Source organism: Monodelphis domestica, chromosome 3, assembly GCF_027887165.1.
Source record: "Monodelphis domestica isolate mMonDom1 chromosome 3, mMonDom1.pri, whole genome shotgun sequence".
NCBI lineage: Eukaryota > Metazoa > Chordata > Mammalia > Didelphimorphia > Didelphidae > Monodelphis > Monodelphis domestica.
In genome coordinates, this window is record NC_077229.1 from 223,273,095 (window position 1) to 223,296,971 (window position 23,877).

Sequence of the window (23,877 nt, forward strand, 5' to 3'; positions counted from 1 at the left end):
TTGAACAAGAAAAATGTCATAATATATCACATATAGTTTTGGTTCAACATTCTATACCAATAGGCATAAGTCAGTTGCTTCTTTTTCCATTCTCCCAAATGTTAACCTGGAGAAATCAATGAGTCTCCTCTCTGATTAGTAGCCTAGATGCTACAGTAGATAAGCTACTGGGCCTGGAGTTAAGAAGACCTGAGTTCAGGGGACAGCTAGGTAGCCGAGTTGATTGAGAGCCAGACCTAACAATGGGAGGATCTGAGTTCAAATGTGGCCTCAGACACTTCCTAGCTGTGTGACTCTGGACAAGTCACTTAACTTCAATCGCCTAGCCCTTAGCCTTTCTGCCTTGTAACCTATACTTTTAGTGATTCTAAGACAGAAGGTAAAGGCTTTTAAAAAAACAACAACCATAAAGTACAAAATCCCAACTTTTACATTTTGAGATTTCTCTTTTATGGATCCTTAAAATACAACTATCATCTAGATTTCATTGTAAAGAGCCAAGCCAATTGTTTGCACTATAAACTCCCAAGTCAGTTTAATGTCACAGGGCATTCTAGTATCATGATATAAAAATATATTTCAGGCTTTTCTTGGTATATGTATCTTATCATTTTGATAAGATTGATAAGAGATTAAAAACTCCTTTGTGCCTTAGTAGTTAATTGTCATGAATTGCAGTGATTGAAAAAAGAAAAAATCAGTTAATGGCCAGCCTTCTGGTGATGTGCCCATCCACATTTAGCCAGGCTAGTTTTGGGGTGACATACACACATTATTGTGCCAGGACTGTTTCTGAAACTTTTCCAGCTTTGGTGAATCAGCCCAGGGTTTAGACGCTAACATTTGCTGACAACATTTGTTTTAAACCCACTGTGTTGGTATGTAAAGAATTGTATGTGGGAGAAGAAAGTCACAAAGATTGTAAAATAAACACATTGTCTCCTATTTTTGTTTGGTTGATTATTTTAAGCTAAATGAAAGCATTTTGCTAAAATACAAAACAAAATTTAAAACTTCATGAATGAATATGATTAGCTTTTTCTACCTGTTTTTTTTTACTAAATCATACCAACACAGACCACAGTAGTATTTTTCTTGCAATTCTCCTTATCTTAATATCTGTTATATCATATCATAACATAATGTAATAATGTTACATTATCTAATACCATTTCCTAATTAATATCTACTTTTAGGAATTAGTTGAAAATGTACTGTTCTAATAGAACTGATTTAAGTATGATAAAGGATGTCCACTGGGTTCCCCTTTCTCTCTGAAGCTTCATGTAAAATGAACTTGGCTGATAAATGGTACTAATGAAGAGGGACTTTTTACAGTAGCAAATAAACATTCAGAATAAGATACTGTTCCTCAGGTAAGAGTTATGGAAAGACTTCATCACACAGTGTACACACACACACACACACACACAAGATCACATAGCAGATAGTTTGAGGAGAAGACAGTACAGGAGTACAGTTATAGCCCTGGAGCTTCTCAATGACCCAACTAATCGAGATACATTTACATATTATGTTAAATATGAGTACACCATATTACCGTGTCCAGTATCCATTTAAATGGAGGAGTATCTTCCATAGGAATTTAACCAAAACTAAGTGAATTAATTGATATGTTTCTGGGCATTTTGAGAAGAGGGTGACATCATCTCCCTGCTTTTAAATAGCCTCTCTAAGTGATAAACAATCCCATTCTAATGTCTCGGAACAAAGCCATGGATGAATTTTGCTGCCTTTTTTGAAATTTTACCTAAAAAATCTTTACATTTTTCTCATCTTTAACTAAATTAAAATATAGCCTCCAAAACTAACTAACTAACTCTACCTACATCATATGGGGGAAAAAAAAAACAGACTAACTGCATTTTGCCACCTGTTTTTATCAGCCTAAAAGTCATTAGCATGATCACTCTCAGATTAGAGGTAATCATCTCATACTGAACCCAGTGGCAAGCATGAAACCACACTAAAAAGAGTCATGGAAACAAAAAGTGACAAAGTATACTGGATATAGGTTCACAGTGTTCTTTAAAAGGTAGCTTAAATTTCAGTACTGGTCAAGCAATTTTTTTTTCTAACTAGTCAAAATTTTAGAGCAAGGGAGAGGAACCTTAGAATCATCTAATTCTACCCACTTTTTTTTTCCAAATGAGAAAAATGAGGTCCCCTGAGGTGAAATAACTTGTCCAATCCAGTATGCCATAGATTATCAATGGCAAGGGTGTTTTAGGATTTCTGACTTTCTCCAGAATTTTTTCCACTGTGCCACAGTCTTTCTGATTACTTCCTTTCTCACTTGGCTATTTCATGTTTACCAGTTTGAAATTTGACTTTTGACTAGTCATTACAATGGTTAATACCAACAAATTCAATACTTTTTTCAGAACTTGTGTCTGAAAGTCTAATAGGAATGTCTTTCAGGCTTGATTTGACTATCCCAAACTTCAGAACAATATTCCAAATCTGAAAGTTCTACTTATATGATAGAGAACAAATTTGGAAAAGAAATGTTGATTGCTATAAAGTCAGATAAACAACTTATATTTATTGGTACATTCAAAAAATGGTATTACATGTGCAGCTCCTAGAAAATATTTGCCTTTGGCCCAAGAGTCTAAAGTAGATTTTTAGCCTGCAATGGTTTTGCTTGTTTTGCTTACTAATGAGTAGCATTCTTTAAAAGCAATTGATTCATTAATATGCCAGGAGTTTATTTTGTGATTATACATTTGTCCTTTTACTTTTAGGAATTATACTTTGAGGTTTATGCCCATTCCCATGTATGATGCTTCCCAAGCACTTAAGACTAACCCTGAAAAGACAGAGGAGGCACTGCAAAAGGTATTGCATAAATGTTTCTTTCTTAGAAAAAGAATTAATGAAAATAATTATTATAGTTCCTCGCATTTAAATCATACTTCAGGGTTCACAAAGTACTTTCCTTGGTGTGTTTTTTGGAGGTGATCAACATAGGTAGCATCTAGCATCATTACTATTTCCAAGATGGAAAAGGAAACAGAGAAGGTAAGTGGCTTTCCCAGCATGATAGATTTTGGGAGTGAGAACTTAAGATAGAAATCGTCTGACAGTGAATTCATGTCATAAGAGTGTTATATGTATCTATATTTCCTCGTGGTTATTACAATCACAAAACATGGCTAAAAGAAGGCTACTATGGTCATCGAAAAAGTGTATCATTAGTGTATCATTGAATATTGATGAAGTAATGGTAACCAAAGATACCAATCATGCATCAGAGATAAAAACTTTAGTTTTTTTCATTCATACAAATTCCTAGAAAGAGTGTGTGACTATGAAATGAAATGTGCAGTTCATTGTGGATGAATCATTTCATCCCTTTGTGACCATTAGGAGGTAAATTTGTTTTAGCAAGTGTTTATTAATAAATATTCGACAGCATATAGCCTCAAGAGTTTCTTGGTGTTCAACTTTTAACAGTAATTATGTTTAATAATTATTAAGTACCTACATTGCTCAAAGTACTTGATATTGAGGAAGCAAAATTATATATGGTCTGACTCCTGCCTTCTTGGATTTGGAGGCAAATAGGAGGATATAAGCCCAAGAAAAATAACCATACACTAAATATTCTGTGATAAATACAAGAGAAAGTAATAAATCCATCAATAATAAGTTATTACTCAAGGCTTGAGGAGGAAAAAAAATCATTTTTATCATGGGAGAATTGGGGAATTTATACTCATATAGCTTGCCTTTAGTTTGATGCATTATCCTCAACTGGTTGGAGAAATATGAATATTTTGTCTTTTCATAAGAATTATTTTATTGTCTTAATGGAAACAATCGATCAGTATGTAATCTTGCTCCCACATTTATCAGCTTAAAGAAAAAACAGAAATGTGATTGATTTAAATCAAGTCAACAAGCAGCTCGCTTGTGGATTCTTTCTATTACTCCAGGACACCCCACCCACCCACCCAATCTCTGCCCCTCGTTACCTTTTCTTTTAAAATTGTGAAGCACTCGGTGCATTATTCAGCACTAACTACAGAGAAAGATCTCAGAGCACCCCCTGCAGTCAGGGATACATGAGAGGTATGGTCTTGGACATTTCCCCTTACTACTGAACCTTAAGTAAGCTTTCTTTTCTCAAAGGCTAAGACATTTAAATGTACTGTCACTGACGTTACACATATACTTCAAGAGTCTGACCTGGAAGTTTGCCATGGCATCTCCAGTACTGATCCCTTTGATGACGGTGTGTGCATTTGTAGATGACAGAACTGTTTGAAAAGGGTTATTATCCTTCTTTCTTGAACTGGCTGCCCAAAAGGAGCTTTACTTTTAATGTTCTAGATCATTCCTGCCCTGTTTAACCTACAAAGTAACAGTCTTCCATCTGTGGAGTGATCGTAGACTCAAGGCACCTTTCAAAAGATGATAAGATCTCAACAATTAGAGCAATAAGTCCAGCCCCCTGATAGAATAAACTCTGGACCCTTGTTCTTAGAAGCAAAATGGGGCAGAACAGACAACATAAGGAAAGGACTTGAGCCTATTTTTCACTTTGTACTTAGGCTAGAATATTTTAATGTGAGAATCTTTATGGAGCAAACATTTTCCATTGTTAATAATATGACCTTGGAAAGACAGGACTTATCATTGAAGCATTAAGAGAACCATAATGTAATGTAATGCAATAGCATTTAATGATGCTTAATTTCCTTTTTGTAGACGTTGGGATTTTTATGATTTCTCCATTTCTTTTGTGACGATACATTTTGTTCTCCTTTTGCATTTCCAGGGCTTATGCTAATGATCATCTTCATTTTAATTGCAACTAATTGATATTAAGTAGTCATTTTAGCATATGGAAAACTAAGATGAAAATCACAAAAACACTTAAAGGCTCCCAGTTATTGTAGGTTCTAAATGAGGAAGTAGCAGCAAATTAAAAAATAAAAATGGTTAAATGGTATAAAAACCAGATGGTGCAACTTGCCCATCTCAGATAAAACTTACCCAAACATTCATCATTATCAATCAGTTCCAATTATCAACTGGAAAAATTTCTTTTGAATGAGCTATTAGAGGCACATATGTAGTTTTTAAATGATTTAATCTACTCAATGGGGTTTATTAAAGTTCTCTTCTCATTTATATCATAGGAGGTTGTCTAGGAAATACAAATATCTACACAACTCGAAGATCTTTCATCTCCCACACAAATACATTCCTTTGCTAGCTGAACAATATAATATTAATGTTATGGCAGAAAATTCAGATTTATTGCAGAGAAACTGAGGTTTGTTCAATCGTTATGAATATTTCCCAGCATTTATTAATCAAGAGACCCTCTGATGTGCTACTGGTTAGTGTATGGGACTAAAGAACTGAGAGTCAGTAAGACCTGGCCCCAAATCCCATTTCTGACTCTTAGTATCATGTGTCACCAGAGATCACTCCCTTTTAGTCTTATCTGTAAAATGCTATAATAATAACAATTGTACCTCCTCATAGAATTGTTGTGAGCCTCAAATATGATGGGTCTTAAGTATTTTAGAAGCTTTAAAACTCTGTACAAATGTCACTATTATTAGTATTGCCATTTTCATTCTTATGTTATATTTCTAATTATACAACTCTTTTGATTTTACTCTTTTCCTCTAGAAAATGCTTATCAAGAGCTCATGGTCCTGCCTTTGGGTTATACTATGGAGTGTCCTCATCTTAAATTCTTTTTTTTCCTAAAGCCTTTTGTAGTTAAACATGTATGAAAGTGTGCACGTATGTTTGTGAGAATAAGGAAAGAAAAGATGGGAATTCCTCAATTAGATATGTAACCCTACAGGCAATTAAACATTGCCTTCTTCCTGTCAAATATTGAATCTTATCAAAAAGAGACTTCATGTCTTCTCAAGCTGAATTTTTGACTAAATAGTTCTAAATCATTATAATAGTCCTCCCCCACCTTTTTGTTGTTGTTGAGTCAAGGCATGGGTTTCAAGTTCAGCAAAGATCTTTTATAAACTTGGTTTGGGGTCCCATTGAACTGAATGACATTTCTGACAATCACCTTTGTTTCACTTTCAGATAGAAAACTATTTGCTTCGGAATCATGAAACAAGAAAATATCTCCAGGAGCAAGCCTATCGACTACAACAGGGCATTGTCACCAGCACCACACAGCAGGTATGAGAACCTTAGTCTTGAGTAAGAACTGCTCATGTTGTCTCTGTTCAGCATTATTTAATCTCTTCACTACAGATAAAAGGATTTTCTTTGCTTGCTTCTTCTGTAGAATAACAGAGGGGAAAGGTTTTCTTCCCTTTTTGTAAAGAAGAAATAAAAGAAATTATTAAAGGTAAAATTATGGTGGAAGAACAGGTCAACACTGTTACCACCCATGTTAATGATTTATACATTTAAAGATCATCAGCAATCTGCTCAATTTATCCTGTATTCTATTCTCTGATATTATTACCCTGGTGTGGACCCTTATCACTTCATGTCTAGACTATTGCAATAGGTTACAGGTTGTTCTCCTGCTTTAAATTTGTCGCCACTCTAGTCTATCAAGTTGATCTTCCCAATACAGAAGTCCAACCACATCATGCCCACCCTTCCTACTACCCCATTCAGTAAACACCATTGGCTCCCTATTAACTCCAGGATCAAAATTTAAATCTTTCATTTAGTTTTTAAAGTCCTTCATAACTTTGCTCCTTCCTATATTTTCTCTCTTCTTACATTTGGCTCTTTCCCTTGTATTCTAGGATTCAATGGCAATGGCCTCTTTGCTATTTCTAATTTAACATATTCCATCTCTAAACATTGCACATTTTTTACAAACTCTACCCATTTCTGGAATGCTCTTTCTTCTCATCCCCATCTTAGCTCTGGTACTACCTTTCTGATTACCCTCAATGCCATTGCCTTCTCTCTGCCATTATTACCATTTTATCTTGTATATATCTTGTTTGTAGATAGTTGTTTGCCTAATAATCTCCCCCATTATGGGTTGTAAGCTCCTGGAGAATTTACCTTCTTTTTTTTTCTTTAGTATTGAGCACCATGTCTGGCACATGATACTGTTATTCTTGTTCAGTCTTTCAGATATGTCCTATTCTTGGTGACCCCATGGACTACACCATGGGGTTTTCTTGGCAAAGCTACTGGAGCATTTTGCCATCTCCATTAGATTAAGACAAAGGTTGAGTGATTTTTTTTTCCAGGGTTGTATAGGTAGTAAGTGTATGGTACTAGATTTAACTTCAGGTCTTCCTGACTCCAGTCTCAATACTCTATTCAATCTAGCCATCTGTTATTCTTAGTGTTTTGTTTAACACTATGTCTGGCACATTAGTAGACGTTTAATAAATTATTTATTGTCTTGACTTATATATGAAGATTATAAAAATTAAAAATACAACTGAGAATCTCAGAATCATGAATCTAGAGCTAGAAGAGACTTTAAAGACCATCTTGTCCAATCTTATTTTTTAGATTAAGAAACTGAGGTCCAGAGACATTAAATAATGCATCCAAAATCACATAAGAGTCAAGGTTAAAGTAGATTTTTGAACCAAGTCTTCTGACTCTGGACACAATGCTCTTTGCACCTTAGCAATGAAAATCACTCTTTCTAAAAAGTTTATTTTTTTTACCTTGAAAATGTTGATAAATTAATCCCACTTCATGAATAGTCTCCTATAAAAACAGTTAAGTAAAACTAATAATATACTGACCTCATCTGAATGTGGCATTTATCATTTTTATGTTTTTTCAAATAAGTGTTTATTATTGTCTTTTGTGTTTTACATTACTATAGTTTTCTCTGATCTCTCTAGCTCTTCTCTGAGAGCCAGCCCATATAACAATGAGAATAAGTAGTTTTTTTAAGACAAAAATAGAAAAAAAGGAAAAATAAGCATAATTGATAAGTACATTTAAAAAGTCTAAGAATATGTACAACTTGTGACACTTATGTACCTCTGCAAGAACTTGAGGTGGAATTTTTTTTTATTATTTAAAAAAATGCTTTTTACCAATTACATGCAATAGCAAATTTCCACATAATTTTTCTGAAGCTATAGGATCCAAATTGTCTCCTTTCTTCCCCCCTCCCAGAGGTGGCAAGCAATTTGATCTGGGTATACATGTATTATCATGCAAAACATTTCCATGTTGTTCATTTTGGTAAATGTATAATCTTATAAAACCAAATCCCAAGATAGAAACCCAAATAAACAAGTGAAAAGTCATATGCTGACTCCAAATATTCTTTCTCTGGAGGTGAATAGCATTCTTTGTCATATAAGTCCCTAAGGATTGTCCTGGATCATTGTATTGCTGAGAGTAGCTAAATCTATCACAGTTGGTCATTCCACAATATTGCTGTTACTGTGCACAGTGATCTCCTGGTTCCACTCTGCATTAGTTCATGTGGGGTTTTCCAGCTTTTTATGAAATCATCCTGCTCATCATTTCTTACAGCACAACAGTATTCCATCATTATCATAGACCACAATTTGTTCAGCCAATTCCCAATTAATGGACATCCACTCAATTTCCAATTATTTGTCACCACAAAAAGAGCAGCTATAAATATTTCTGGACAAATAGGTCCTTTCCCTTTTTAAAAAAATCTCTTTGCAATACAGACCTAGTAGTGATATTACTGGATCAAAGGTTATGCATTGTTTTATAGCCCTTTGGGCGTAGTTCCAAATTGCCCTCCAGAATGGTTATATCAATTCACAACTCCATCATTACATTAGTGACATTTGTGTTTTTTTTAAATTAACAAAAATTTATTTTCTCTCCTTGCCCCCCACTTTATTGGAGGGAAAATAAAGAAAAAGAATTCTTAGAACAATTACATATTGTCAAATGAAACTAATTCCTTCAATAATTGTTTAACAAATCACACACAGAGAGAATTCTAAATTGTTCACTTCTCTATAATGTATAATGTTTGATAATATGACCTTTGGAATTATGAATGTTCACTGTATTAATCATAATTCTTGCATTTTTCAGAATTATTTCTTTTTATAATGTTGTTAACTCTATAAATTGTTTTTCTGGTTGTAATGATTTCAGTCTTTCTCAGTTTATAAATATCTTCAAAATTCATTTTTATAATATTGATGTTATACTACAAAGTATTAAAAAATACAATATTAGTTAATAAAAGTCTTTCCATCTCTTTTTAAAATTATGCATTTTCTTGATTTCTAAAAGCTACAGTTTATTCATCTCTAATTTAATGGATTTCTGCCTAATTTCTATTTATTTTTTTTTGCCATAACCGAAAGAGCTGCTATGAATATTTTTTGTATATTAAAGACCTTTTTCTCTTTCTTTGATATCTTTTAGGTATAAACTTATTACTGGTATAGTTATGGCAAAGGGCATGTGTTGTTTAGTGTCTGTATATAATTCCAAATATCTTTACAGAACAATCATACCCATCCACAAGTCCACCAACAGTATATGATTATACCTGGTTGCCAACAGCCCTTACAATATTTATTATGTTGCTTTTTTGTCATCTTTGCCATTTTGATAAATATGAGATACAGTCTGACTTGCTCTATTTTGTATTTCTTTAATTAATAATTATTTGGAGTGTTTTTTTTTTTCAATAGAGCTACAAATATTCTTGATTTCTTCCCTTGTTAGCTATATATTCATATTTATTTAGATCATTGTCAGTTAAGAAATGACTCTTTTTCTTATAAATTTCAGTCCATTCCTTGTATATTTTGGGAATGAGACCTTTATCAGAGAACCTTGCTAGAATTTCCCCCCCTCTAATTATTTCTCATTTAATCCTAGCTTTATTAGACTTATTTGTATAAATTTTTTTAAAATTTTACATCAAAATTACTCATTTTATCTTCTGAGATCCTCTCTATCCCCTCTTTGGTCATGAATTTTCTACTATCTACAGATCTTATAGGTGATTTTTTCCCATATTTTCTCTAATTTATGATGTGACCTTATTTATCTAGATCATATCCATATTTGGAGTTTATCTTTGTATATGGTATAAACCATTCTTTAAAATGACAGATAATGAAATATATTTCCCTTGACTATCTGTATAATAAGTATTGAATTTCTTTCCTTCTAAATTGGTGAGGGAAGGAGAGAATTTGCAATTGAAAATAAAAATTTTATTAAAAGTTGTGGATTAAAAAATTACAAACAAAAAGATGACAAATCTAAACCCAAGAAACCCAGAAGAAATAGAACTAGAGTTTTCCAGTAAATTCAATAGTGAAGTAAAAGAACAACTAGGTGGCTCAGTAGATAGAGGAGGGAACAGGAGGGCCAGTGTTCAAATCTAGCCTCATACTTCCCAGTCATGTGCTTATTTATTGCTATTCTGCCTTAAAACCAATACATAGTATTGATTATAAGAGGTAAGGTAAGGTTTTTTTTTTTTTAAGAGTGAAGCAAGAATGTCTGTTATCACTTCTTTCTAACATAGTACTAGAATTTTTGACAATGGCTATAAGAAAAGATAAAGAAATTAAGGAAATAATCATAAGTAAAGAAAAAATTAACACTTTTGCAGATGATATAATGGTGTACTGAAAACTATAGTCAACTAAAAATTAATTGAAACAATAACTTTAATATATTTGCAGGTCATAAAATAAAACTACACAAATAATCAACATTTTTATAGAATAACAATAAGGAAGAATTGAGAGAGAAATTCCACTTAAAATTACCAAATGTTTAAATTATTTGGAAATTAATCCCTGAGATATACATGAGAACTATATAAATATAACTACAAATATCTGTTTATATAAATACAGACATAAATAATTAGAAAACTACAAATTCTCATGATTGGGACAAGCCAATATAATACAAATGATAATATTACCTAAATCCATTTATTATTCAATTTCATGCAAATCATACTACCAGAAGGTTTCTTTATGGAACTAAAAAAATTGAAAAAATCATAATTATAAAAGACTTAGCTAAATGCCTGGCAAAGAATAACTGCTATATAAGTGCTAGCTATTCTCATATGGAGGTCAAGGATCTCAAGAGCAATAATGAAAAAAAAATAGAAATAAAAGGAATCTTTGCAATGCAAGATTCAACACTAGTATATAGAGTAATAATTACTACAACAATTTATTACTGGTAAAAAATGAGATTAAATCCATGAAGAGATTTGAAAGAGATATGAAAATAGAATACAATATATGTATGACTATATAACTGAATTATCAGATAAGGTAGAAATCTTAAAACTAATCTTGAGTATGTTTGATATGAAAAGAAACAAGAATGACCAAAATAATAGATTGTTGCAAAACAGAATAGTAACTTCAGAAACATACTAGAGCAGTGATGGCGAACTTATGGCACAGGTACCAAAGATGGTATGCAAAACACACTCTGTGGGCACACGTCCTTTCCCTCCCAATTCATTACTAGAAACACAGAGGGACCTGGGTGGATCTGCACCCCTCCCCTTTTTCATTGTGCCTGACTACATTTTTCCACAACCCTCACGCCTCTCCCAATGAGAACTCACAGAGGGTAAGGTGGACAGCTTACAGGTGGTAGAGCTGGAGGGTAGCCATGTTCTTGGGCCACTTCCCTCCCCCTCTCTACTGGGGACATTCTTCTATTCACCTGCCCCTCCACCTATCAGCCCAATGGGAGTGCTTCCTCCCTCCCCTATGTTGGGTAAGGAGCGGGTGGGGTAGGGCAGGCTGGTCACTTGCTGCAGGGGGAGGGGAAACTCCGTCTCTAAAAGGTTTACCATCACTGTACTAGAGTATGGTTTGTGCTGGATTTTGGTGTCAATTGCTGTTTTTTCCATAATAAATACAGATGTAGGAAAGAACAAATTTTATCTTTTTTTGTTGGATCCTTGACTGCTCTAACAACCTGTGGGGTTTTTTTCCACTGAATTTTAAATGTTAACAAAATCCTAGAAAATCCTGGAAGTGATCCAGTTATAGTTAATTTAGAAGAAAGAATATATTACAACAGGGAAGAGAAATAATTTTAGGTATGTTATTATCTTAATATGCTAAAACTGAATACTAAATGGAATCTTCTGTTAAACAAATCTTTCTTTCCCCTTTATCCTGCTTAATCCACTCTAATCTAGTAAGCACTTATTAAATGTGAAATGTTGCAGGGTATTATTCCATACAAAGAGTTTACAAAGATAAAACTCTAAAAGAGCCCTAATTCTTCAGGGAGCCTGACATGATAGGGATCTAGCATGTATACACATATATGTATACTTGATTATTTAAGGAATAAAAGAGTACTGAAAAAGAAAGGGACGCAGGCAAGACTTTCAAGAAGAGGAGGCACATGAACTCAGCACTAAAGGAAGTCAAGGATTTTGAGAGGTAAAGGTGTCAAGGGAGTACCTTCTAAGCATGAGGTTCAGTCCAGGTAAAGGCACAGATGAGGGAGAGAGCTAGGATTTTTAGTATATAGAATAGCCAGTTGACCATTTTGCATGCAGTATAGACTGTGATGGGTAATAATGTGCAAAAATGTGGAAAGATAGCCTTGAGCAAAATTATTAAGGGCTTTAAATGACAGCCAATGGGGTGATATTTTACCTAGAAGCCAAAGGGAGCCACTGAGGGCTTTTAAGGGGAGTCAACAGTCAGATATATGTTTGTTTTAGGAAGATTCTTTAGCAGCTATAGTAATGGACTGGACAGGCAAGAGGCAATTCAGAAGTAATCTTATGTTAATGTAGTGTTTGATAACAAACTCTGAGTCCAGCAACATTCACCCAGATTTATTTTTACATTTTCTCCTGAACTTGATTCTCCAACAGGAATTGATGCTCCCAAAGGATGACTGAGGAGTTGCAAGTTCTTAAATGATTAAAAGAAAAATTCAGTTTTATTTGTTATACCATCATTATTAAGACTGGCACATGAAAAGAGGAAGGGACCTATTTTTTTAAGAAGTAAAATTTAACTGCAACATCCCTGTTCACCTATAGTTCTGCTTAATTGATTTTCTTTTCTTCTTCATTCTGTGGTGTTTTGCTTATTAGTTGTATCTAAATATATTTTGCCAACTCAGATGTATGCTATCCTTTTTCCCTCCATGGTATGAATTAGATGATTGACAGAATATGTGTGAAAGTACAAGACCATCTCAATTCTTTACGAAACTGTGGTGGGGATGCCATCCAGGAAGACCTAAAATCAGCAGAAAGGCTTATGCGTGATGCTAAGAACTCCAAAACGGTAAGCATCACTTGAAACCATATTAAAATCTTCCATTAAAGAAATAACTGTATTCATGGTATAAGGGCCTTCATGGAGTACACCCAGTTCTTTGTTATCTGTGTTGATAAGAAATTGATTCTCCTTTTGCATGGATAACTGAAATCTATCTATCAATAACCCCCAGATTTCTTTTTGGCAAATGATTTCAGTCATCTTTCCTCCAGATTTTATTAGAGCCACAAATAATAATCACAACGGACCTCTTTGATTTCTACTTTCTTCTCTTGACTAATGAGTACGAAATGACTAAAATGGAGGTGGAAAAAGAAAATCCAGAGGGTTTACATGAACTACAGTGTAGATAACCAGGCCTTTATTAACTAAGAGTCAACTCTAGTTTGAACTGAAGACTTGAGGAACATTATTCTTCTGAGAAGTCATAGGGTAGTAAAATTTCAGGACTGGAAAGAGGCTTTAGAAACCATGTAGCATAGTAACGCCTCATTTATGATTGCCCTAGTTATAGCTGACTTTACAATAGAATAAGCTTGGATATGGGAAATCCTGGGTTCAAATCTCATTTCTTCAGATACTTTCTAGCTATGTGATCCTGAGCAAGTCACTTAACTCCAATTGCCTAACTTGTATAACTCTTCTACTTAGAACTGATACTAAGACAGACCATATGGGTTTGAAAAAAAAAGTGGGATAATTAAAACTAGAACTCTGGTTCAGAGTTTCACTGTACTACTGTCCCATAGCATCACACCCCTTGGTGATGGGTGATGGCCCAACTTGGCCCAGAGAGAGGTTTTCCTAAATTAGAATTTGGTTCAGTAATGTGGTATCAAGGAATAATTCCTGAAATAGGAGTTAGAAGACCCATGTTTTAGTCTTACTCTGCCATGGTGGTTGTGTAATTTTGGACCTAAAAAAACTTCTTGGGATTTCCTTATTCTTAAATTGAGACAGTTAAACTGATGATGATGTTTTTTAGCCCCTAAATTTCACAATTGTGGAAAACCATACAAAAATCCATTGTAGAAACCCTCTAAAAACTTGCAAAGATTTAAGGACTCTGATCAATCCAGTGACCAATCACAATTCCAGAGGACAAATGTTCATGGTACCTGCCTCCTAAAGGAAATAATGAACTTAAAGCGGAGCAAGGCATTTATTTTTTGTACTTGACCATTGCAGGATTGTGCTTTACTTTACTATGCTCATTTGTTACAAAGGGTTTGTTTATCTTTTTTACCCCCAGTGGAGAGGTTAAAAAGGTGAGAAAGTAAATTTTGTTCAGTGAAAAATATTTTAATTAGATAATTAAATTCTTGATTGAATTTTAAAAATATTTAATAAAAAATAAAATAACAACAACAAAAAAAGACTATCACTCCCAGGATCAACCTCAACCGTTGAATTGTTTTTCTTATAAAATATGTGGTTTGAGAAAGATATAATTCTAGGTTTATTTATGTAGTGATTTTTGATATTTATTTAAGTATTTTATTTGTTTGTTTTTCAGTTGCTACCAAATTTATACCATGTTGGTGGTGCATCATGGGTAGGAGCCAATGGCTTATCATCCAGTCCAATAGAGGAGACATTAGAATCAATGGCTGGAGAAGTTACAAGGGTTGTGGATGAACAGCTAAAGGTTAGACTTACTTTTTTTTTTTCATATTAACTACAGTGGTCATAAAAATGTTAGTAACAGAAAATTAAAATTTTATTAAGTACTTTTTATGTTTTAATATTTTTCCAGGAATCAAAAATGAAACCCATTGTTTGATTATTTGCATTCTCTGCCCAACTTCCTTATTGAAAATTGTGCCTCTTGGCCCATTTTCTATCTTGTGTCACTCCTCCCATTCTTTGCACTCTTTAAAAGATCATCAAGGGTTCAGAACTCACATTTGCCAGATCTTTTCAGAACATAGTTTTTCAAATCATTTGATTTTACAGATGAAGAAACTGAGACCCAATGATCTTATTAAGTGACTTCCACAAGGTCACACAGGTAAAGTATCAAAACAAAGTTAAAATTAGAACTTGGTTCTCTGACTCTAAATATAGGCTTCTCATCATAGTGCATTTATTGAGCTATAATTGTAGCTATTTATTGATCAGTGCCCTCCCTAGTCTAAAGATCCTTTAGGAAAGATCTTTGCAATCATCCATTCTAAATGATGGTTCACTTTTCCTGCAACCTAGAAGAATAATCCATAGGAATTGCATAACCTCTCTACTGTTGAGCCTAATAGTTTCTCAGTCTCTCAGCATAAGGAGCTCTGGAGGAATTCTGCATTTAGAAAGCTCCTAGCTCACCTGTTTAAGTATTCTTTCTATGTACCTGTATGAAAATTTTAAAGCATTTAGCCTGGGGAACCAAATTGCTCCCACATGTGAAGATTTAGGGCAAAACAAGACTAATAATGCAATATTTTAATTACTTTCTTCCTTAGTAAATTAAAAAAGTTAATGAGGGAGAAAATGCAGATTTTATGGGAGGTAAAGCCCTTGTCCTCTTTACACATAATAAGAGATTCTTATGTGTTATTTTCAGATGCACTTTTAAAAATGAGTATAGTTTTAGATGTCTTCTGGGCAGAAGCAGAGAAGTGTTACTTCTCCCGAAGCCTAATTCTTGATTTAAGATCTCTGCAGTTATCTTCATTGAAGAGATACCACTCTGATTCTGTCACCCTTGGATTACTAGTCCCATCAAGAATATTTCTTTCAGAATAGCAAAATAAACCTGATTGCTTTATGATTACAGTACCTAACCTTGCCTCTGGAGAAAAGTTAAGAAAATGTACTCCCTTTTCATCAAAAAAATGGGAGAACAGGGGGCAGCTGGGTAGCTCAGTGGATTGAAAGCTAGGCCTAGAGATGGGAGGTCCTAGGTTCAAATGTGGCCTCAGACACTTCCCAGCTGTGACCCTGGGCAAGTCACTTAACCCCCATTGCCTAGCCCTTATCACTCTTCTGCCTTAGAACCAATACACAGTATTGATTCCAAGACAGAAAGTAAGGGTTTAAAAAAAATGGGAGACTATGGGTGATGTGGAGGAGAGAAATTATAAGGCATGCATGCAAAGGACAGAAGCTGGAGATTGTTCAGCTGTCAATCAAAGGAAAATTCCATTTGGAATGTTACCGGAAAAGCAGTTTGGAGCCAAGCCAATGATGACTTTGGGCTGGTGGTGGTGACCCTTAAGGAAGAAACTGGGTTTATCTCTGGGACTTGGGATAATCAAGTTGGAGGTGACCTGGCTGATTGGAAGGCAGAAGAAGGACAATAGTCCATATCTCTCTCCAACTGGCTCTGTTTCATGCTAGTGACTAAATTGCTATTTCTCAATATCCTCCAACCTAAAACCCAATGTAGATAATAGGGAAATCCCACCCCTCTTACCTTATCCTCCATCTTTCCTGTTTTCCCCAATAAACCATTACTTGAGATAAAGAAGAGAAAGGCTGTGTTTCCTCTGAAACATCATAGCTCACCCTGAGTGACTTAGAAGGAGGCTGAAGAAGAAGGGGGAAGGAGAAACTGAAGGGAAGAAGAGGGAAGGAAGGGAAGTATAAAAGGGAGGAGGGTAGGCAAAAAGAAGACAACTACCTGATCCATTAGTTATCTAGTATACCATTAAATATACCCTCCAAATATCATCTATTACAGTGTGGAATGTTGTTAGTGCTTTCAGAAAAGGTTGAAAATTTTGGTTGTTTTTACTTAACTGCCTTTAAAAAAATAATTTTTTTAAGACACTCTTATTTGAAGGGACAAGGCAAGGTTTCATATAGAAAGTGATTCTTGAGCTGGGTTTTGAAGGGAATTGGGAATTCTTTGAGGTTGAAGAGAATAAGAAGTACCCTCCAGGTATGAGAGATAGAGACTGATGGGAAATGCCCTCTATGAGAATGATGGGGTCATTATTTAAAACTGAATAGGACCTCAGAAAGCATCTAGTTCAACTGGCACATTTTATAGATAAAGATACTAAGGCCCTGATCATTTAAGTGACTCGCCCAATGTCATAAAGATAGTAAACAGCAAAAATGGGTTTGAACTAAGATTCTCTTACTCCAAATCCAGTGTTGTCTTCACTATATTCTACTGATTTCCAGTATGAAGGTCAGTTTGACTGTATTTACAATGTGGAATAAATTGTAATCCCACATAGTTATAGCTGGTATGGGTCATCCACAAATTCTTTCTCTCTGTCTCTCTCTCTGTCTCTCTCTGTCTCTCTCTCTCGCTGTCTCTCTCTGTCTCCCTGTGTCTCTCTCTCTGTCTCTCTGTCTCTCTATCTCTCTCTCTGTCTCTGTCTCTCTCTGTCTGTCTCTTTCTGTCTCTGTCTCTGTCTGTCTGTCTCTCTCTCTCTGTCTCTCTCTGTCTTCCTGTGTCTTTCTCTGTCTCTCTGTCTCTCTCTGTCTCTGTCTGTCTGTCTGTCTGTCTCTCTCTCTCCCCCCCCTCCCTCCTTCTCCTCTCCCATCAATCTCCCTTCCCCCCTCCTTAACTCAGGTTCAGGATTTCAGGATCACTTTGTTTATTGTCTACACTCACAACTCTTCACTCTTGAACACCCATTTTTTACTCAGCATAAAGCAAAACAGGAGTCATTCACCTAATAATCCTCTCCCCTCTCCTTTCCACAGGCCATTCTGAAAACTTAAAACACTTTCTCCTTACCTTTGCCATAGAATCTTTGCTTTCTTTCAAGCCTCAGCTTTGATACCAACTTCTATACAAAGCATTTCCTGTTGTCTTCCCCTCTTCACCCTTGTTCTTAATATCAATCCTTTCCCTCCTTAAATTAATTTGTATTAACTTACCTGTGTACATGTTGTACCCCATCTCATTACCCCATAGTAGACTATAAACTCCCTAAGGATAGCAGCTGTTTCTGTAGCAACAACAGAAATGCTCACAAAGCTTTACGCATGGTAACCTCCTAATAAATATTTGTTGACTTGAATTTACTTATTAAATACCCAACAGTCATTGTCCATACATAGTGGAACCATGCATTCTTGAAATCATGAGTGCCTCCAGTAGATAAAACTATCATAGGCAGTATCTATCCTAAAAGCCTTTGGGAATTACAAAGAGAAGGTAAACACTTTCCTGGCTATTGTGAAGTATCTGGGATTTATCTTGCTTCATTTTCCTTCCACACTTCTCTTAGTGGCTCCCTATTAGTGGAATGGGAGCTCCCATATCTATCCATTGACATTTCAGGCAGTTATGTGTTCAAATTATGTAGAATTGTAGGGTGTAAGATTGGGGAAGGCTTTCAGATTTGAAAAGATAAAAGCACAGAATTATATAAATATAGAGAAGAATAAAAATATGAATCTACAATAATTATTTCCAATGACTTCTGTTTTTGACTTATTTGACACTGAATGAAATGTCAACAAACCCCGTTTATCTGTTCTCCTCACCTCATGACCTACAAATAGTGGTTTATTTTACGTCATCCATATTTTTTTAAAATAGATTTTAGGGGGAATCTGGGTGTCTCGGTGGATTGGGAGCCAGGCCTAAAGATAGGAGGTCCTATGTTCAAATCTGTCCTCTGATACTTCCTACCTATGTGACCCTGGGCAAGTCACTTAAACCTTATTGTCAACCTTTACCACTCTTCCCCCTTAGAATTGATTCTTTTATTCTAAGACAGAAATGTGGGTTTAGGAAAAAAAGAATAAGGGGAAGAAACACAACATATACAGATAAATAAAAAACATTCAAATCCTATTGCTGTTATTTATTAGTGGTGTAACCATAATGTAAAGTGAAGAAGAACCATTTGTATTGAAAAATATTTGATATAAGAAGCAATTTGATTAGTGGAATCATTTAGCTGTACTAAGTTAACATTTGTGCTACCCAAGTTCCACAGTCCTTTTAACTTCTTTGGTCCTCAATTTCCCCATCTATAAAATGGGAGGTTTGACTTGATGATCCATCAGGTTCAAATCTTACCTCAGATTTGAATCAGACCACACATCTAGGAAGTGTGGCCCCAGGCAAGTTACTTAATGCTGATTGCCTAACCCTTACCACTCATCTACCTTAACATCTATATTTAGTATGATTCTAAGAAGAGGCTAAGAGTTTTTTTAAAAAAATAAAAATAAATGTTTTAAAGAATTCTATGGCCAGTAATAGTAATGTTTGGGGGATTGATCAGGAGTAAGCTTCAAATAACACTTTAAATAATCTACTAAAAATTCTTTTTTAAAGGGGGATCATGAAAAAACTTTCAGGTAGACCCTACTGTTTTTGTTTTTTAAATCATCCTTTTCCAGATGGCAGTGAGTGTAGGGAAATTTTTGTTTTAGAATAAATACGTTATACTCTGAACATCAAGCCTTGTAGGACGTAGGTGATTCATGTTGTGTGTTTAAAAAATTTCTCTTTCCCTTCTGTAATATTTTCCTCCTTGTTAACATTGACTTGCACAGTCACTGGAGACAAATATAACCTGGATGTTTTAACATAAGAAACATTTTTCATTTTTCCCTTCTGGATACTTGAGTTTTAGGGTTTGTTTTAAAATCAGAAATTTCTGATCCCATTTGGTGTTTATTCCATGAAAAAACTTCCCTGGTAAATTTCAAATTCACTTGGAAAAGAGACTTGTGAGAACAGGATAGCAGAAAGGCAAGTGCTTACTCAGTATAGCTAAGAGATTCCACTAATCAAATTCCTTCTCACATCACACATTTTCCAATGCAAATGGTTCTTCTTCACTTTATATTAAGAAAGGGTTCCAAAGCACCTTAGCATGTTATTTGTGTGTGTGTGTTTAAGTAGATACAGTAAAAGTCATTGACTTTCTTCACATGCATACACCATCGGGTAGCAAATGTTAGAGTTAAGGCTATTAATCCATTTTCATTACCAAGTACTACACAATTCTCAGGAGCTTTTCCAGTCTTGTAAACCTAGTAAAAAGAGAACATTCAAGAAGGCGAGTGGGACAGCGAGGTGGTTCATTGGATTGAAAGCCGGGCCTGGACACAGGAAGTCCTGGGTTCAAATCTGGCCTCACAGTATTGATTCCAAGACAAGAGCTAAAGGTATTTTTAAAAAATAGATTGCATGTTTTTAAGGTATTAAAACAATAATCCTGTAAGGTTTAGACATCATATCAGTCAGAGTTCAAATTTCATGTTTCCTGATTCCAAATCAGGAATTGGGATATACCAGGAATTTGGTTATACTTACTCTTCTAGAAATTGCTCTTGAGCTAGACATGCTACCTGTTAGATTGATCCTGAGGCAGGAATGACAGCAGAGGGATGAATGACTTCAAGGTTTCATTATCCTTTCCCTACCTCCTCTTAAATTGAGCCACTAGTATAGTTGCAGGTTCCAGCCTGTTATAGCATTGGACTGAGAGAAAAAGGAAGTTAGGAGAAGGATCAATCCCCTTGCTAGGCAGCAATAGGTTCTTTACCTCTTTGGAAGGGGAAAGAGGATAGCAGTAAACATGAAAGCAGGAAGGGATCATCCCTCTAAGGCTGGAGTAGCAGTTCAATGTCATCATTCAGTTCTCAGGTAGTGGATAGAGTCTCCCAAAGTCTTAGTGGTTTAAGTTGTATTTAGACTTTTAGAATACCTTCCATAAGCCCCAGGATCAGCTCAGGAACTTGCCAAGAACACGATACTTCAGCACAGTTTGTGCTCTATTAGGCATTTTACAAAGAAAGAGGAAAAATGTTCCCTACACTTTAGGACTTAATGGTCCAGTAGAAGAGGTGTTTTGTGTGTATGTGTCTGTCTATGGTAGATTGATACACCAAATGAGAACTGGGTTCCAGTTATTAATTTAGAGTTGGAGGGACCTCAGAGTCTAATTTGTTCCAACACTCACTGTACAGGTACAGAAGGTAAACTTATATGGAAAGCATTGCTGCTAAAGGGACTTAGTTCAGCCCCATTTCAGAGAAAAGCCAATTCAGGGAATCTAGGAAGCAGAGGATAGGAGTGAGAGTTTTCTAGGTATTGGGAATGCAAGTGCAAAGAGATTCCAGAGATAATGGAAGCAGAGATTTGCGTGAAATAGCAAGTGTCAGTATGTCGAGTTTCTGGAGCACATAGTGGGCAATAATGTTGTAGGAAGGGACCAGGTTATGAAAAATTTTACATGCTCCAGAGAAGGGTTTATATTTGGTCTTTGAGATTATAAATAGCCACTAGTGTATGGAAGGTGGCATTATCCCTATGAAATAACACTTTGGCAAATGTAGAAAAGATGAATTAGAGTGGGGAAAACTCTTGAGGAAGGCAGACTAATTATGGGACTGTTATAATAGTCCAGGCTAGAGGTGATGAGTCCCTGAACTAGGGCAGGTGAGTGAGGAAAGGCTGAGAAACAAGAGATGTTGAGGAGAGAGTAGCTAGGTGACTCAGTTGATTGAGATCCAGAAATGGAGATGGGAGGTCCTAGGTTTAAATCTGACCTCAGACATTTCTTAGCTGCCTGACTCTGGGCAAGTCAGTTACACTTCATTGCCTAGTCCTTACTGTTCTTCTGCCTTGGAACCATTACACAGTATTGATTCTAAGATGGAAGGTAAGGGTTTGTGTGTTGGGGGGTGGGAGGGAAGATTTGTAAAGGTGGAAAGGAAAAGATTTGGCAACTTATTAGTTGTGTGGTTAAATGAGATGAAGAAGTCAAGGATGATAAGAAGGTTTTGAACCTGGATCCCCAAAAGGATGGTGGGAAGTTCTGAAGAGGGACATGCTTCAAAGGAAGGAGGAGTTCATTTTGAGGCAGTTTGAGTCTGAGATGCCTATAAGACAGGGATGGTGAAACTTTTAAAGACCAGGTCCCCAAATGACAACCCTCATACCACCTGTGAGCCCCACACCTTACCCCAGACAGGGAAAGGAAGAAGTGCTCCCACTGGTGGGTGATATAAGAAATGTCCTCAGGCACATGTGGAAAGGGAATAGCAGGTGTGCCATAGGTTCCCCACATTGGCTATAGGACATCCTTTTTAGGAAATCTACTAGCCAGTTGATATTATGGGCCTGGGACTCAGATGAGAGACTTGAGCCAGATATATAAATCTGGGAATTGTCAGCATGTAGCTAGCTGATAATTAAACCCATAAGAACTGATTAGAGACCTACAAGAGAGTGTTGAGAGAAAAGAGAGTCCAGGACAGAACTGTGGAGGGCTTTCTATAGTAGTAAGCATAAAATTGAAGAAGATTCATCAAAGGAGCCTGAGGAGTGAGGGAGAGAATAGAGAGAAGTGTGACAAAAAAAAAAACTAAAAAGGAAAAAATATCTAAGGGGAGAAGATGAAGAATCAGGCAAAAAAACATTTAATTTTGCAGTTACAAGTGACAATTGGTAACTCTAAAGAGAGACTTCAGAGGATTTAGGAGAGAATGTGAAGAGAAGTGGAATCATTTAATGTCAATAGTTTTTTTTTTTCCAAAGAGTTTAACTGTGGAAAAAAAGGACCAAAGAATAGAAGGTCAATAAGGGTGTTTCTTTTTTTTAACAACAATTTGTAGTAGCAGAGAAAGAACTGGGAAAAGTTGAAGATTATAAAGAGCTTGATGCCAGTGGAAGCAATCTACTGGAGAAGATTGGAGGGAATGGGATCCAAGAAGATTACCTACTCATCAGAATGGAGTGAAGCAGGAGATAGTTTGGGATGTTATTAAAGGGAAATAAGATGAGGAGGGAGATGAAGGAGCTCTCAGCAAGTGACCTCAATTCTTTCAGTGAAATACAAAAGGAGATTCTGAGCTGAAAGATGGATGAAGAGGGTATTGTAGGATGGAGTAAAAGGTTTCAGAATAGCTGATGTGGTTAAAGGGACAGAGAATTTAATAAGAACGATCATGAAGTTACCTTGCTGCAGTGATTGGTGATAAGACCAGGCAGCAAGGTATTTGATTGCAGAAGATGACATAAAGTAGAACTGGTTCTTCATGGTGTCAAGATTGGAAAGAGGAGGAGAATATAAATGATTGCCTATAAATGCTTATTTATTTACTTTTGAATGCCTTTTTTAGGAGTGCCTATATTGCATCCTACTTATATGGCCAATCAGAGATAAAAAGGACCTTGGAAATAATATAGTTGAAATGACCCTTTAGTTTTACAAATGAAAAAATTAAGGTCTGAGACATTAAGTGGCTCAAAATCACACAGCCAGTTAGGAGCAAGCTGATGGCAGAAACTTAAGCTTCTTGTTCTTCCTATATCCCACCGCCTTCCTTCATAATCATTGTCATCCATGGGAGTTTTTTGGAAAGGCATTGTAATGAGATATGATGACAACAGCACTGAAATTGCAAAAAGAGAATCTAGGTTGTAGTCTTGGCTCAGTTATTTACTACCTTCAGACCTTAGAAGGTTACTTTGATGATGGTGATGGTGGTGGTGGTTATAATGATCATGGCTGACATTTATGTTGTTCTTTAAGATTTGCAAAGTACTTAACTAACATCATCTCATTTTATCCTAACAGCGGTGGGAAGTAGGTGCTATCATTATCCCCCTTTTAGAGATGAGGAAGTTAAGACAGTCATTTGCCTATTTAGTCCTTGAGCCAGAATTTGAGCTCCAGTT

The 23,877-nt window shown here is 35.5% G+C and overlaps 1 protein-coding gene across 4 annotated transcripts in view; it reads left to right on the top strand.

Moving 5' to 3' along the window:
- Positions 1-23,877, top strand: part of CARMIL1 (capping protein regulator and myosin 1 linker 1) — a 395,350-nt gene that overhangs the window by 305,936 nt on the left and 65,537 nt on the right. For all 4 annotated transcript variants that reach the window (XM_001366559.5, XM_007487849.3, XM_007487850.3 and 1 more), the window contains exons 23-26: positions 2,769-2,862; positions 6,097-6,195; positions 13,149-13,277; positions 14,788-14,919. In XM_001366559.5, the coding sequence (XP_001366596.1) occupies positions 2,769-2,862; positions 6,097-6,195; positions 13,149-13,277; positions 14,788-14,919 (454 nt within the window). The remainder of the gene's footprint in view (positions 1-2,768; positions 2,863-6,096; positions 6,196-13,148; positions 13,278-14,787; positions 14,920-23,877) is intronic.